The sequence below is a fragment of the Brachycentrus maculatus genome, unplaced genomic scaffold, assembly GCF_059751285.1.
Source record: "Brachycentrus maculatus isolate JH-2025_06_01 unplaced genomic scaffold, ASM5975128v1 h1tg000728l, whole genome shotgun sequence".
Lineage (NCBI taxonomy): Eukaryota > Metazoa > Arthropoda > Insecta > Trichoptera > Brachycentridae > Brachycentrus > Brachycentrus maculatus.
In genome coordinates, this window is record NW_028281459.1 from 259,051 (window position 1) to 275,356 (window position 16,306).

The following is a 16,306-nucleotide window of genomic DNA, read 5'->3' on the forward strand; positions in this document are numbered from 1 at the left end:
TAAACGGAACGCAATTTCAATTAATATTATGGCAGACCAAATAATTTTCCGATAAATGTCACATGTTCGTCCTGCGTCATATTTCAGAATTTTGTCATAGCGGGAGAAAGGTTATACACGCTATTAATTAATATTTGATAAACAATGTGCCAATTAAAATTGGCACGATGTGATTTCTTGGGATTTCTTGGAAGTCTTTAGAAGTATTACACTCAATGGCAAAATCGTCTCTTTGGAAAAAGATTTGTTTAAAAAATTATTCATATATCAAAAATAATCTTTAATGAACATACAACATTTTGAGTGTGTCCAAATACTTGTTCACAAAATCTGGATTATCTCCAATTACAGGAGTTATTTTCATATTATTTTTTAACATCTCATCAAAGATGAAGAAGAATATGGAAGTCTGGGCATTTACGGGGCTTACGACCGTCATAGGCTGGTTTGAGTGATCACTTTACACACGTGTAACATTCACCAATTCTACCCATTATTGACAACCACACTACTCAAATTCTTGGAAGTTCTATATATATGAACCAATTTAGAAACCTTGTTCATGAATCACTAAAACTTCACTAGAGACATCTATTGGTGAGATGTAAAGAAGCTTTTTATTAAGCAGAAACTCTTATATTAGTATGTGAGATCCGAATCCCGGATTATAATCACACACATGAGAAACGCCAGAAAATACCATTTTCATTTTTATTATTAAGCTTATAATTTGCTTATAATTTTATTATTAAGCTTATAATTTATTATTAAGCTTATAATTTGACCAGATTATCTGGTCAAATTATAAGCTTAATAATAAAAATGAAAATGGTATTTTCTGGCGTTTCTCATGTGTGTGATTATAATCCGGGATTCGGATCTCACATACTAATATAAGAGTTTCTGCTTAATAATAAGCTTCTTTACATCTCACCAATAGATGTCTCTAGTGAAGTTTTAGTGATTCATGAACAAGGTTTCTAAATTGGTTCATATATATAGAACTTCCAAGAATTTGAGTAGTGTGGTTGTCAATAATGGGTAGAATTGGTGAATGTTACACGTGTGTAAAGTGATCACTCAAACCAGCCTATGACGGTCGTAAGCCCCGTAAATGCCCAGACTTCCATATTCTTCTTCATCTTTGATGAAATGTCAAAAAATAATATTTAATGAACATAATTAAATAGTATTTTTTTTCAATTATATTATATTTTCCATTGATTGAGTGTTGAATATACAGGTGTGTGTGTATGTGTGAGTGTATGTGTGAGTGTATGTGTGTGTGTGTGTGTGTGTGTGTGTGTGTGTGTGTGTGTGTGTGTGTTTGGGTGTGTGTGCATATATAAGCCTAATACTGTATAAAATGGCAAAAAATAGCTTCAAAAACTATATACTGATAGAAAATCAAAAAATCTAATGAAATAAAATATAAAAAAACCATACATCTTTAAATACATATCAATATATTTTTTACTCATACACAACTCTTTATTGCTGTTTCAAATGGTTAATTCTTATTATATTTATTGTGAGAACATATCGCTTATATGTATGTAGCATATGTATCGAGAACCTATACATACATATTAAATCCCTAAGTAAGAAAAATATATTAACAACAAGAAAAAATTGATACATATGTGTTATGGCACACGAACTGTTGACTTGGGTACCTACTATTCTAAAGCGTTATTAAATTGTCAATCAAATAGAAAATTATTGCGCATTGATTGAAATATTTTAATTAAAATTATTTAGGTAACAAAAATTAATCGCCATTAACTAACTTTACCTACGCAAATGGCTCAGGGCTGTGAAATAGAGGTGAGTTAAACCCGGTAATTCAGAAGATCTACATCAGTGGTTGGTTCTCTTTCATAGTATCTGTTCACTGAGACCAAATCAATTGAATGATAAATCTTTCATCGGTAAAGGAGGCAGATTTATCGGTGCCTCACTCATTCACGAGCTAATAAATTTACAAAGCGAGACCCAAAAAAAATGTCACTAGGAATGTTTGGTATCATATAATTTTGCTTTTATCTCTAGATTTTTTTGGTGACATTTTTTAATTTATTTACGATACTCGGTCCATAGTTATTCAATGAATGCATGATCGGTAAATCTGTGATTGAGAAAACCACTGGACGTATCAGCATTAGTGAACGAGATTCACTCAAATTTAGACTCCTATTTAGTTGGTTTTTAGTAAGAAATAATATAAATTTAAATTTTTTTTTTCTTAGTTTTAATTTTTCATAGTTTATTTTGATAAGTATTATAAACAAATATAGACGTGACTGTTTTTCAAAATAAAGAAGAATATTTTTTCTTTCTTCTAAATGTTTTTTTTGGTAATTTACATATAAAATGGACATCTCAGGTCTGAATATTTACAGGACTTTTTACCTGTTATCGACTCGTTTAAGTGATCACTTTATACATATGTAATATTCACCATTCAACCCATGAATATGTAATTATATTCTATAATTTATACGTTCTTTCATATGTGAGTTCACGTTTTATTTAAGCGACCTTTATGACTGTATGATACTTTTCGAATTATTTTACATATTAGTAGAAGCCTGAAAACATGATAAAAAATTAAATAAGCGTATAATTGACAAGTTTTTATTATTTTTGTTATTTCGATATCCATTAGTATTTATACTCTGCTTATATTGTATATTCAAGGTAAATTTCCATAAAAGAGATTTTTACATATTTACTTCAGTGTTTTCAAAGACATTTTGCATGGATTTTTTTTTTAATTTGACAAGTTGTAGCTTATAATTTGACCAGAACAAGGATTTGAACACACTCAAAATGTTGTGACATATAAAATTGTAACAGCCTGTATCTCATGCGAACTCATTGTTTGTTATATCAATAATAATTGGCTCAGATGTATTAAATTAACCTCGACTCTTTGTATGAACAAGACAGCGATTGTAATTTATTAGAGTGATATTATCTTCTACATGCAATTAATGCATTTGTATATTTTGTCCTTAACTTAAATTTTTATAAGGTCTTATAAGTCGTAATAAATGTAATATTTTCGACTTCACTTGCATATTACGTCAGTATATTTAATACAATATAAAAATTACATGAAAGTTATAAAAAATATATGAATATGAAAAGGAAAAAATCAAGAAAAAAAAAACCTTTAAAAAAAGCAATAATGTCCTTCAACACTCACGTCATCTGCACCTCACAATTTTTTTCCGCTCCATTCTCATATCTGAAGAGTTCGACTGATCACCTATTAGTGATCAAATTGCCACAGCATCAATCCGGTTTGGTACCCTAAGCATCGCTAAGTGCAAATATTTTTTTGTAGTGGAGAAGAATATAAATGTTTTTTCCCTCAAATATTTATTTTATACAACTCTAGCCTGGTACGTTAAGTGTAGGATTGTTCACATAACCTTCATATAATTAACAATCAACATAACACTGCATCAATTTGATGCAGTGCCCTATGCACCACTGGGTGTGGATAAGAGTCAAATGACCTAATGCTTAAAATAAATGCAGATGTTTGTATTTCTAGGTATAGGCAACATCAGTAATTGATTTAGCTTTTCTTATTTGCAGATAAGAAGTCCACGATTTCAATACAATTATTTTGGTAACAGAAAACCATATTCTCGAATTTAATATCTAAAACAAATTTTGCAATACTAACTTATTGAAAACATGATCAAACAATACCAGGGTATCATTTATGTAGGTGGAAAGATAATATCCTTCCAACGCAGATTTCTCACTTCCTGGTTACAACAAAATGGACACTTATTCTTATTCGAAATATATAAATACACAATGCAAAAATTATTTCAAAGGAATTGTGTTGAAATGATTAGATAAAAGATAAAATTATTATTGTATTCAATTATTAGTCCGAATATATAATTCTATACAAATGATAACAACATATACGTAAAATTTTGTATGTATAATATATAGGTATTGGTATAAAGAAAAACTTACAAATAACAAAATTTCAAGCGAAGCACTTCAAAAAGGTGATTTGAAGTTGCACAAATTTTGTAAAACGTCAAAGTTTAACAGTTATGCAAAATTAAATTTTAGTTACCATAAATTGTCAATTTTAATGTTGGTAGCCAAGGGACTTAAGGTAAGTATTATTTGAAGTAATTTCATTCTTTTTACAACGTGGTGTATCCAAATCCTTGTTCACAATAGAAAATCATAATTTCAGGCGTCTCCCAGTATGTAAAAAAAAATCGGTAAGGATAACGCATTCATATAAAAGTGTTTTAAGAGTAACAAAAATTTGAGCAGTATGGTTGTCAATCATGGGTAGAATGGTGCACGTGTGTAAAGTGATCACTTTACCAGCCTAAGACAGGTCGTAAGCCATGTAAATACCCAAATTTGTAATATTCTTCATCCTTGTTCACAAATCTGGCTTTCTCCACTTAAATGAAGAAGAATATGGATGTCTCGGTATATACAGGACTTAAGACCCTATTATATACGGATTCCAAAAAAAATATATAGAGTGGTTGTCAATTATAGGTAAAATGGTGAATTTTATTCGTGTATAAAATGATATTATCTTATATTATTACCTATATGCTATAGCTAGGCTTACTATAATTATAAAGCTCTAAAAAAACGAAAAGAGTGGAACCTCTTATAACGAGCATAATTCGTTCCAGCATCTTACTCGTTAAACGAAATACTCGTTAAGCGAAAAATTTTTTTCAACAAAAATCGTTATGTATTTTTTTATTAACGTTAATCCAATTATTTAATAAAAAGCGTTTTTTATTAATAGTATTAGTATTACATACATGAAATTGGGACGTATTTCCCCAGTAATCAGATAAAATAAACTAGTCGTATTTTTTTATACATCCTTTATTTTAATTCTATTATAATATGTGCATTTCAATTGCAATATTAACGGAAAATACATATCTTACGATTCCGCATTTGTGCTGAGCAGACAGTCGATCTACTTTCCACGGTGCGTTCACTCAGTAAAGTATGGAAGTGGGTGTAAAAATTCTGATCGACATACATTATGTATGTAAACCCTCGATCGTGAGCCATAAAAGTAGTACTATATATTATACGAACAGTGTATTGCTCCTACGTAATGCATTTTATCAACCGTGCAATATTATATAACGTGCATTAACCTAGACTAAAGGCAAAGTCACTACCAATAAAATATAATTTTTCTCGTAATTTATTGTGTTCGCACTTCTAACTTTTATGAGTTTGTTCTTATACTTATACAGTACGTAGCGTGTTTCTGTTATGGTTTTATTAATATATTATTATCTGTATTATTGATTGGTTTTTCATTGTGACATTTTCTTTAAAAAACTGTATGCTTAAATAAAATAGTACAGAAATGATCTATATTGATGTATTTAAAGTAATTTTCTTCTTTCTGACTCCATTCCTACTTATCATCTTTGTAGAGTGTTGGAGTCGGCTCTTCTCGTCCGCAAGTTATAAATCCTTTTTTCATGGGCAACGTCACCTAGACCGTGACTTCGAATTTTTTTTCTATAGTATCCATAAAATCTTTAGTCTTCCTCTAGATGCCTTTCAAGGAAGATCCATGGCGATTGCTTGCTTCACAATATGATCAGGTATTTTGCGTTCTATGTGACCATACCATCTTAATTTATATAGTTTTAAATATATTGCTGAAATTATAAGAGGCTTAGTTTCTTACATATTACATTTTATGTGACAGATAATTTTGTAACATAATGTATGTTGGATTTTAAGCAAAGAATAAGTTTACACAGGTAATGATGTATATACCTACATATAGATAAATAAATTTTAACGAGCACTCGTGTCGTTCACTTAATTAATATGACCCATTTATTGTTACTGCACGCAGTTATTTGTAGTCATCTTCATGTGATGTACGCGATTATCCACGTATGCGAATTTCCAGTGGACATTTTTCCTTGTACGTACGTAATTTTCCCAATATGGATTATTTAATAATCGTCTTAGCCTAGTTCTTTCATTCGGCGTAGGATCTCCTCGTTTTAATGTTCCTGTGATATTGTGAAATAAATTACCATAGTGTAATGGTCAGCACGCTCGTCTACCGTATTGGAGGTCCCAGATTCGATTCCCAAGGGAGGGTCAAATAAATATGAGTGAGTTTTCACTGTAACATTTATTCAATATTACCCCGGACTGGTACCTGAAGAGGAGGGCTGATCACCTTTCATTCATTTGTTAACGATCAAGATAACACTGTGTTTATATGATACAGTGCCCTATGCACCATCGGGTGCGGATGAGGGTTCAAATGAATACTAAATATATGATTAAAATTTTCTTTTGAAAACCTTTTGCTCGAGTTAATATTATAGTTTAATCAATATTATTATAATTTTTTAAAATAATTTTATAGAATTATTCTTGAAAAGAACAAATATATTTTTAGAAAAATTTGTGTTTTTATTATTTACACAAATATTGCATTTCATACTATTTCTGTGAGCCTAAGCTGCTTATTGTTAGAAATAGGTTCATATTTCCAGGATTATATTAATTTTCATTAAACTTTTCATCCTGCATGAGTAAGGACGTAAAATGAACGTGCATTTTTTTTTTAAACGCATATCTAATTATAATACTAAGTACTCCAGATCTTACATAGATCTAAACGGGAAATTTACTCAAGGTCTATTAAGTCACCTGAAACAATCCAGATTTTCAATTTAAGTTTAATTATTTGGAAAAAATCCTTAAAATATCTAAATGCATTGCACAAATGCAATGTAAAATTTAAAAAAAATCATTGGTTTTCATCAGAACTGTACTTATTTTATTCACAACATTTTTTGCGTGTGTCCAAATTCTTGTTCACAAATCGGGTTCTCCACTTAAGAGCTATTTTTGCATTTTGACATCTCAACGTGGATGAAGAAGAATACAGCAGTATGAGTATTTACAGGGCTTATGACCTTATATGATGCTGGTTATATAATCGATTTACACACGTGTAACATTTACCATTCTACCCTATAATTGTAATATAACAACCACACTATATAAATTTTGGAACTCCTACATATATCATTAATCTCATGGCGCTTTAAGTGTGAGTTTATTGCAGACATCTATGTTTTTTTAGAAAACTTTTATTTAGATATATGCAACTGGGAAACGCCTGAAAACAAGATTTTCGATTATTTTTATATTGCTAATAATTTGACCACATAATTATAATTGTAACATTTTTTGGGTGCTTCCAAATCCTTGTTTAGACATCGGTCTTCGATAAATAAAAGCTTTCTCAAATCAACCATACATGAATCCAGTAAACTCACACATAAAGCATTTAGAGTTTTACGTATGAAAAGTAATCACGTAACCAGCTCACGACAGGTTATAAACAATGTATTTTTTTAACCCTTATCCGCACCCAATGGTGCATAGGGCACTGCATCATATTAACGCAGTGCTATCTTGATCATTACTTACATGAAGGCAAGGTGATCATTCGTGCGCTTCAGTGACCAGTCCTGGGTGATATTAAATAAATATTAGATTGTAAAATCAGATATATATATATATATATATATATATATATATATATATATATATATATATATATATATATATATATATATATATATATATATATATATATATATATATATATATATATATATATGTATATTTTTTTTTTTTTTACTCCCCTTCCCCTGGGAATCGAACCTGGGACCTCCGGCGCGGTACCTGAACACGCTAATCATTACACCACGGAGGCGGACATATATATTGAGATGTCAAAATTTACTAATTTTAATTTTTGCTTATTTTAATTTTGGAATCAACTCAATTTTGATGTTATATGTTACAAAGATAGACCTATTTGACATGGATTTGTTGCATAAGACTGCTAACGCGTAATCGCGGTATGATAATACACATTAACATCAATCCTAAGCGATTATTCAATCGGTAGACAATCGCGGTTCACAATATAGATCACAGTTGCACACCGATTATTATCGCGCATTAGTATGCCGCACAGTTGGTACTGTGACCTAAACAAATGAAACACTTATAATTATTTGTACGTGACAATTCGATTACAAAAAAGATGCGATTTTCAACGATTTTTGTATTTGCCCAATTTTTCTTGTCTTATTTATACGTGTTTCAAGATAGATTATTTTACTTATTGTTTCGGAATTAAGTTTTTGGTAAGACGTGTTGAAATAATAAAAGAAAAAACTCGTTTTTTTACCATTTGATTTTACTTTATGACTACTGGTTTCGGAAGCCAAGCATCTAAATATTTACACGTTTACAAATGTTTATAAATGTTTACATTTAGACCTAAAGATGGAAGCTTAGCATCCAAAACTAGTCTTCGTAAAATAAATTAAAGTCGTAAAAAAAAACAAGTGTTTTCTGTAATAATTAGGTCTGTTGTCTGTTGTTATCTGTTGTTTGTAGAGCTTGTATTGAGCCACTGGCCTCTAAGATCATGACTTTTTTTATTTTTTTATTTTTTTATTTCAAAACATATTATATTCCCGATAAGTAATTTCTATTTCTCATTTTGGGACATGGGATTAAGGTTAACAAGACTGGAACACAAATAATAAAGTAGGTAACAAAAAAGTTTTTTTTTTAAATAACCAAAACTAATACTGATACATTGAAAATTATAAAAACAAAAAACAGATATAATAAATAGGCACAAGAAACATATTTAAAAGAAATAAATGGTAAGAAGCATATTTAAGATAAACAAATGAGAAAATATAAAAAAATGATATTATTGAGAACACCACTAGACTCACAAGAAGATAACAAAATACATATATCAACCTATTACATAATATATACTGTTTTATACGTTCTCCGTATATATGAACTAAGTATAGATTTATTATTGATACATGGGATTTTTTTTAAATATATATTTTTTACCAAGAACATATAAATATCAAAATTACGTTTGGGTCACGTTCGTCATTCTGGAATATTTTTAATTTCCTGACCAATGAATTGTATGGGAGATGTATATGTATTCAGGTGCCTATTCACATGCGAGTTCGAAGCGACATCTTGCGAGATTTTTATAAAGTAAATAACAATATTTTAATATGAGATTTTCTCGAAGTATTATTATTTACTAGAATATCCCTTAAATATTATTTCATGCGTACGTTAACGTACGCTTTAGATGTGTATTAAGTGATCGTTTAAGCCAACTGGTGACAAATCGTAAAACCTAACACTGCTCAAAAGACTCAAAATCTTAATTCGTCTAAATTTATTCATTATTTAAAACTTCGATTGCCTAAAATTTTCGGCAAAAGCTTAATGAAAATGTGGTGGCAAGCAAAAATATTTTTGAGGCTACAATGGCAGCACCATCTACTGAACATAACAGCAACATGACATAATTGCTCATGACGGACAGCCTGCTTCTTGACAGGTACTGTCACTAAGTGTTTTCTGTGTTTTTAAAGATTATTAATATTTTTATTACACTGTAAAATTTAAGATTTATAATAAATACATGCTCTATTTTCTTTCTTTACCATTAAACCTGACTGAGCCACAATAACGCATGATCGGGAAAAGACTATTTACAATAAATCTTTCTAACAACCCTCAAGGGATTATTCATGTTCTTAAAAAAAAGCATAATCAAAATATCGTTGGAACATTGTTATATTAAGGACATATAATATTCTAATTATACAAGCAGATAAAAGGAATATTCTATTGGAGGTTAGTTCCTGTAATCTCAATTGGGCTTTGAGATATCCCATTATTAAACCGGAAGTCAAAAGGATTATAATACTGCAATACGTATGTTACATACTCGGCTTTATTCTAAATTCATAACAATATATTATGTATAAATACTCACAATGAAAACACAAGAGCTCATTATAAATGCCCATAACTCTGTGGGAGATCAAGAGTCAGAATATATATTGTCGCCTTAATACTCAAACTAAAAAAAAACATTGCTAATCACCTTATATGTATCTGAAGATCATAATTTTAATAAATCAACGGGAATAGAAATTTTACATGTAAATAAAACTGGTCTTCGTTTAGATAATTTAGAAAAATGAAATAAATAAAGTTATTAATAAAGACTCACCTATAATAAATAACCAGCTAAATTCAACTTCGAGTCCACTTTTGAAAATATTCTCATTGTGATTCATTTGTCGTCTTTATCTCTTTCAAAAATTTTATTTTTATACAAATGTCAAATCGTAATAATTTTATTTTAATGATCTGTTGATGGAATAATTTTTCGAAACCTTTAGTCTCAAATAAGTGTTTATGAAAGTAGTATTACACAAAGTAAACAATGGATGATAAGGAGAGTGTTTTACTTATTTCTTATTACCATGCCACAAAGTAATCAATGCTTTTAATACACAAAATATGTTTTTAAAAAACATCTTTAAAGCCAAACGTAACATCCTAAATGCAAAAAAAAACTTGTAAAATTTACTACGCTGTATGTCAATATATTTAACTTGATTGGGGTGGTAGAAAAAAGGAAGTTATTGTAGCCCAAAAATTGAAAATAGGAGAATAATACTACAAGTTCAAGTACAAAGGGAATATTCTGTGGCAGTCGTCTTGGAACTTCTATATTTTAATTTCATTGCTGTATATGTATTTTTAATTCTTTTTTTAACAAATTAAACATTTGTAATAAACCACTTAATGAGTTTTATTTTTTTTATACATAACTAGTTTCTTCATTCAAACCCTTATCCGCACTCCAATGGTGCATAGGGCACTGTATCATATAAACGCAGTGTTATCTTGATCATTAACATGAAGGAAAGGTGATCAGCCCTTCGCTTCAGATACCAGTCCAGGGTAATATTGAATAAATATTAGAGTAAAAAAATCACTTATATTTATTTGACCCTCCCTGGGAATCGAACCCCGAATCTCCAGTACGGTAGCCGAGCGTGCTAGCCATTACACTACGGGGGCGGACACTAATAACTAGTTTCTACAGGTGAAAATTAAAAAATCTAATTTTCACCTGAAACGTAAACGAAAACATCTGTAATTTTTCGAAACTAGTTGTGTATAATAAAAATAAAACTCATGAAGTGGTTTATTACAAGTGTTTAATTTAAAAAAAATAATCATCATGTCATTCCACAAAGTTAATGCCGAATCTAAAAATTTCTAATTCTTATTAGGGGCATATAAAAAAGTTTTGTTTTGGGAAATCTAAAAATATAAATTAAGGTCTTTTTACTCTGTTAGGATATGGTTCTGTGGTTAGTATCACGAACTTTGAATCGGAGTTTCTGGGTTCAAGCCTACTCTACCACAATTTGATACCTATTTTAAACAATGAATTAATATCGGATCGCATAGGCTTATAAAAATAGTATGTGATTGAAATATTTTTGTAAATAATAAGAAAACATTTTTTGTCCTTAAAAGAGTCAAGTTTTTAGATTAAATTTCTTTTAAGAGATCTAATAGTTAATAGTTTGCATTATTAATGGTCTTTTAATTTCACGGTTAGGCTAGTTAAAATTCAGCTTGCGACTTCGAGCAGTAGCTCGTATGTTAACCGAAATAACATTGATTCACTAATTTCTATGGCGACACGATTCACTTTCTTTGGCGTGCGGTATTACTAAATGCATGGTATAAAATGTTGAGCCCGTACTCTGCAGTCATCAGCTTCTATCCATCCTTCGAAGTAGTACCATTAACAATAACAGGAACAAAATGATGTCGATTGTGGTAGGTTATTATTAAACTAATACAAATATTGCATAAAATATTTTCTAAATGTATTTGAATTAATAAAAATGTTATAATTAAAACTTAACTTTATTTTTTAATCACTATGAATATTTTATTATAACTTAATTATAATGTCTAACAGTTTTGAAGCTGACCATTTCTTTTTTAAGACTGATAAATACTAAAACACGACTTAACAAAATTCAAAATATTTTGGCCGCTAGGCAAAAGAGCTTTGGTAGATCTCAAGTGGCATTATTTTTTTGTCGATTAGCAGTCACAGCCGAAAGGGATCAGGGATCAGAGATCAGTCAAAAGGGATCAACACAAAAAATAAAGCCACTTAAGATCTACGTAAGCTCTTTTGTTTAGCGGCCAAAATATTTTGATTTTTGTTAAGTAGATAGTGTTTTAGTATTAATCAGTCATGAAAATGAAGCGGTTAGCTTCAAACCGGTAGACATTAGAATTTAGTTGAACAAGGTTTTATTTTAATCATAAAATAGAAAATCACAAAGTTATTGCCTTAAATATGACTTATTATAAAAATGTATTTATCCTTGTAGGTCCTTTGCTTCGTGGCGTCCGTGGTATCGTCGGCATCAGCTGGGATTCTTCCGGTAGCAGCATCATACGCAATTGCACCTGTGGCCAGTTCCTTCAACGCCCACACAGTGCATCATTCATTGGCCACTCCGTTCATTGCTCCAGCTCCTGTATTGGCTAGGGCGCCCCTTCTAGCTGCTCCTGCTCCTCTGGTCGCCAGAGCACCGATCGTGGGTCCTGCTCCACTTGTTGCTGGCCCTGCCCCTTACATTGGCGCTCCTGCCCCATACATTGGCGGTCCTGCCTCCTACATTGGCGCTCCTGCCCCTTACATTGGCGGCCCTGCCCCTTACATTGGCGCTCCTGCCCCATACATTAACGCTGCTGCCCCTTACATTAACGCTGCTGCCCCTTACATTGGCGCTCCTGCCCCATACATTGGCGGCCCTGCCCCATATATTGGTGCTCCTGCCCCATACATTGGCGGACCAGCCCCCCTAATTGGCGCTCCTGCCCCTTTGTTGGCTAAGGCCCCACTCGTTGCTGGACCATCCCCCCTACTTGCCCCTTCACCATATTCCTACCCCGTCCTGGGATAAGCGATTATTCCACGCCATAAAAGTTGTTAATATGTACTTTGTTTTGTAAATATTTTGTTATATTTTTACACGAAGTTGATTGTTATGTGTGTGATTGAAAATATGTATGACTGATCTCTTATTATAAATAAAGATTTCATAAAAAATATCCTTATTTTATTGACATGTATTTATTTTTTACTTTCATAGTACAACAAAGTAATTTTAAACCAAAGCGTCGATATTGATACAATATTACAAAGTTATTCTGAAAACCTCTTCTCATATTTTCGAGTTGATAGCTTGAAGTAGTTGAGGAGGCGTCTTGCTACTAACTAGAATCGTGTTCAAAATATTGAACCCTTCCTTATTTATTATTTTGTGCCACAATGAAAGCTTTTTATATTAAGTTCCTGCTCATAAATTCATGAAAATAATTAAATTCATAAATTCATAAAACTAATTAAAAAAAAATTATTGTTTATTTAAAACGTTTTAATACTCATTTTATTCAGTGAAGAGTATGAAAATACAATTAATTACAAAATCTGAATAGGATCATTAGAAAATGGTAAAAGTTTTAAAATAAATATGAAACCAATCAGATAAATAAATACTTATTTTAAACTAGCTTTACCCACACCGCTGTGGCTCAGTCTGGTCAAACGGAATATAAATAAAATAGAAAACACACATTTCTAATATGTATAGGATTTCACAATGTTTGTGAAGCAACCAAAAAACCTGAAAAATAATTTGTCGAGAAAAAAGTTATTTTACTCGTCATCTATTAGATGATTATTTTTTACGATAGTGCAAATTAAGAATATTTAGGATTTGGAATAAACGAACATATTCAGTTTTAATTATAACACGTCTAATTTTGTATTTCCTCCGCAAATAATTACAATTGACTTCATTTTATTACAAAATATTTTTGTTTACATCGGTAAAATCAGAAGTCTATTATTTATTGATTTGGCAATTACTTTTTTGAATGACATGTTGATTATTAAAAATATTCTATTAGACTACTAATTGAGTTTTATTTCGTTTCACTCGACTAGTTTTGAAAACTACACCTTTCGATGAAGTTTTTGTGATCATATGAATTTTTCTAAATTATTCATTTCAAATGAAATAATACTCATGGTCTTATACAAGTGTTTAATTTTTAATAATCAGTTTCTTTTCATCTCACTAATAGATGTCTCTAGTGAAGTTCTAGTGATTCAAGATCAATGATTCGAAATTGGTTCATATATATATAGAACTTCCAGGAATTTGAGTGTGGTTGTCAATAATGGGTAGAATTGGTGAAAGTGATCACTTAAACCAGCCTATGACGGTCGTCAGCCCCGTAAATCCTCAGACTTCCATATTCTTCTTCATCTTTATCAATAATATGAAAATCAAAACTGTTTATTTGATTCAACGTAACATGTTTTAACATGGAAAGTGGCAATGCTATCTTAACGCATTGTTATCTTAATAGTTAACATATGAAGGAAATGAGATCAGTCAGGGTAATATTAAATAAAAACAATTTTAGAGTGAAATATCACATATTTTTATTTGACTACCCCTGGGAATTGAACCCGGGACCTCCAGTACGATAGCCGAGCGTAAGGACAAATAACAACTAGTAGATAAATACCAGTTATTATCCAAGTATACTGGTGTCCAATTATATATAAGTATATATTTTCAAATTGTATAATTAAGTGCAAATATTGATTAATTAAAAAGTATTACAGAAAGCAATTTAAAAAATTATATATTAGTTACCTTACAAAATTCTCCTTGCCTATTATGTACAAGAATTCATACCATATTTAGTTTATGTCTTTAAAATGATGATGGATGTGTATAGTTCACAACAAATAATAATAAAATGAATAAGGTTGGTCTCTAAAAACAAAACAAAAGACATAACAATACAATAAACATAATGGATTCATTTATTGTAACTGCAGACAGTTGGTAGAATTCCATATTGAATTGTTGGGTAATACATCCAAAATAAAACACGGTTTTTATTAGATTAAATTCTACATTTATTTATGTATATTTAAATACGTGACACGTTTCGTCTTCTTAGGACATTATCAAACAGTCATGAGTGTTTGATAATGTCCTAAGAAGACAAAACGCGTCACGCATTTAAATATACATAAATAAATGTAGAATTCAATCCAACAAAAACCATGTTTTATTTTGGATATATTACCCATCAATACAATGGATTCAATATTTTATATCAATCAAGATTTGTTACAAAGCTCATTTATTTTTCTTATTCGTCTTGTCATATTTTCAAAATAAGACATTACTAAATCCGATAGATCTTTACTGTCTCGTCAATTTTTGTCAACTGAATACTTTCTTTCGCACATTAAATTTCCAATTTAAATCTTTCTTTTTAAAAAATTTGACATAATCACTAAATGAGCGACACCGTTTGATAATATAGCAGGCAATTTGCACCATATTATTTTATCGCTTTTTCTTCTGTTATACTTAAGAAAATAATCGGATTATTTATAATTGTTGACAAATTGTGTCAACAAATACACAACAGAGAATAACCTCAAGATTATCTTCGGGAATTTTCCATGAATTATATTATTACAGAAACAAATTGATGAAAACACTCATTATTGGTATGCAATTAATGTCTAAAATAACCAAATTGTCCGCATCAAAGGTCGTCTTATGTGAACTACATCCATACTAATGTGTGTTTCAGCATCTTAGCATGCATGTATTTATAAATGAGGTTCCGATGATGAAATAAACAATAATATTTTTATGTCAAATGCATTTGCAAATATTGAATATGTGCCATATTTAAATTAATGTTACGATGTACATTGTAAATATTATTGAGTACGTCTGCCAGTATTGACATTTGTATGATAATGTAAGGCGTATATAATGCAAAGAGTGGGTGACATTCACATTTTAACCTTTATTTTCACGACCTTAGCAATTTGGAACCGGTTGCCGATCATTATTGCTAGGATATAATCCTGGAAGGAAAAAAAAAAACAAATATTTATCATCAGGATACTGAAAAGAAAGTAATTTAATATAAAAAAGTCGTTATATAATTGACCTAATGAGAAACCAGCAGTCGAAAAGTATAGTTTTCAAGTGGTTTTACACAAATTTGACGATGAATGATAAGCGGATTGTTATACTCGTATTACCATACCGCATGGTTGATAACGTTTTTTAGCTAGAAAATAAAATGCCTATTTTTCATTTTTATTAATTTAACTCATTTAATCTTCAAAAATACCATTTTTTCGGTATCAATTATCATTTTTTTTAAAGCGAAATATTTGTGTTTTTATTATTTACACAAATATTTA

The 16,306-nt window shown here is 30.2% G+C and overlaps 1 protein-coding gene across 1 annotated transcript; it reads left to right on the forward strand.

Annotated features, from left to right (window-relative positions):
- The first annotated feature begins 1,803 nt into the window (after positions 1-1,803).
- LOC148300394 (uncharacterized) lies at positions 1,804-13,029 on the forward strand. Its single transcript, XM_088274848.1, has 2 exons — positions 1,804-1,827; positions 12,372-13,029. Exons 1-2 carry the CDS (start codon positions 1,804-1,806, stop codon positions 12,948-12,950), a joined length of 603 nt encoding a protein of 200 aa, XP_088130974.1. The 3' UTR covers positions 12,951-13,029.
- Positions 13,030-16,306: the final 3,277 nt, after the last annotated feature.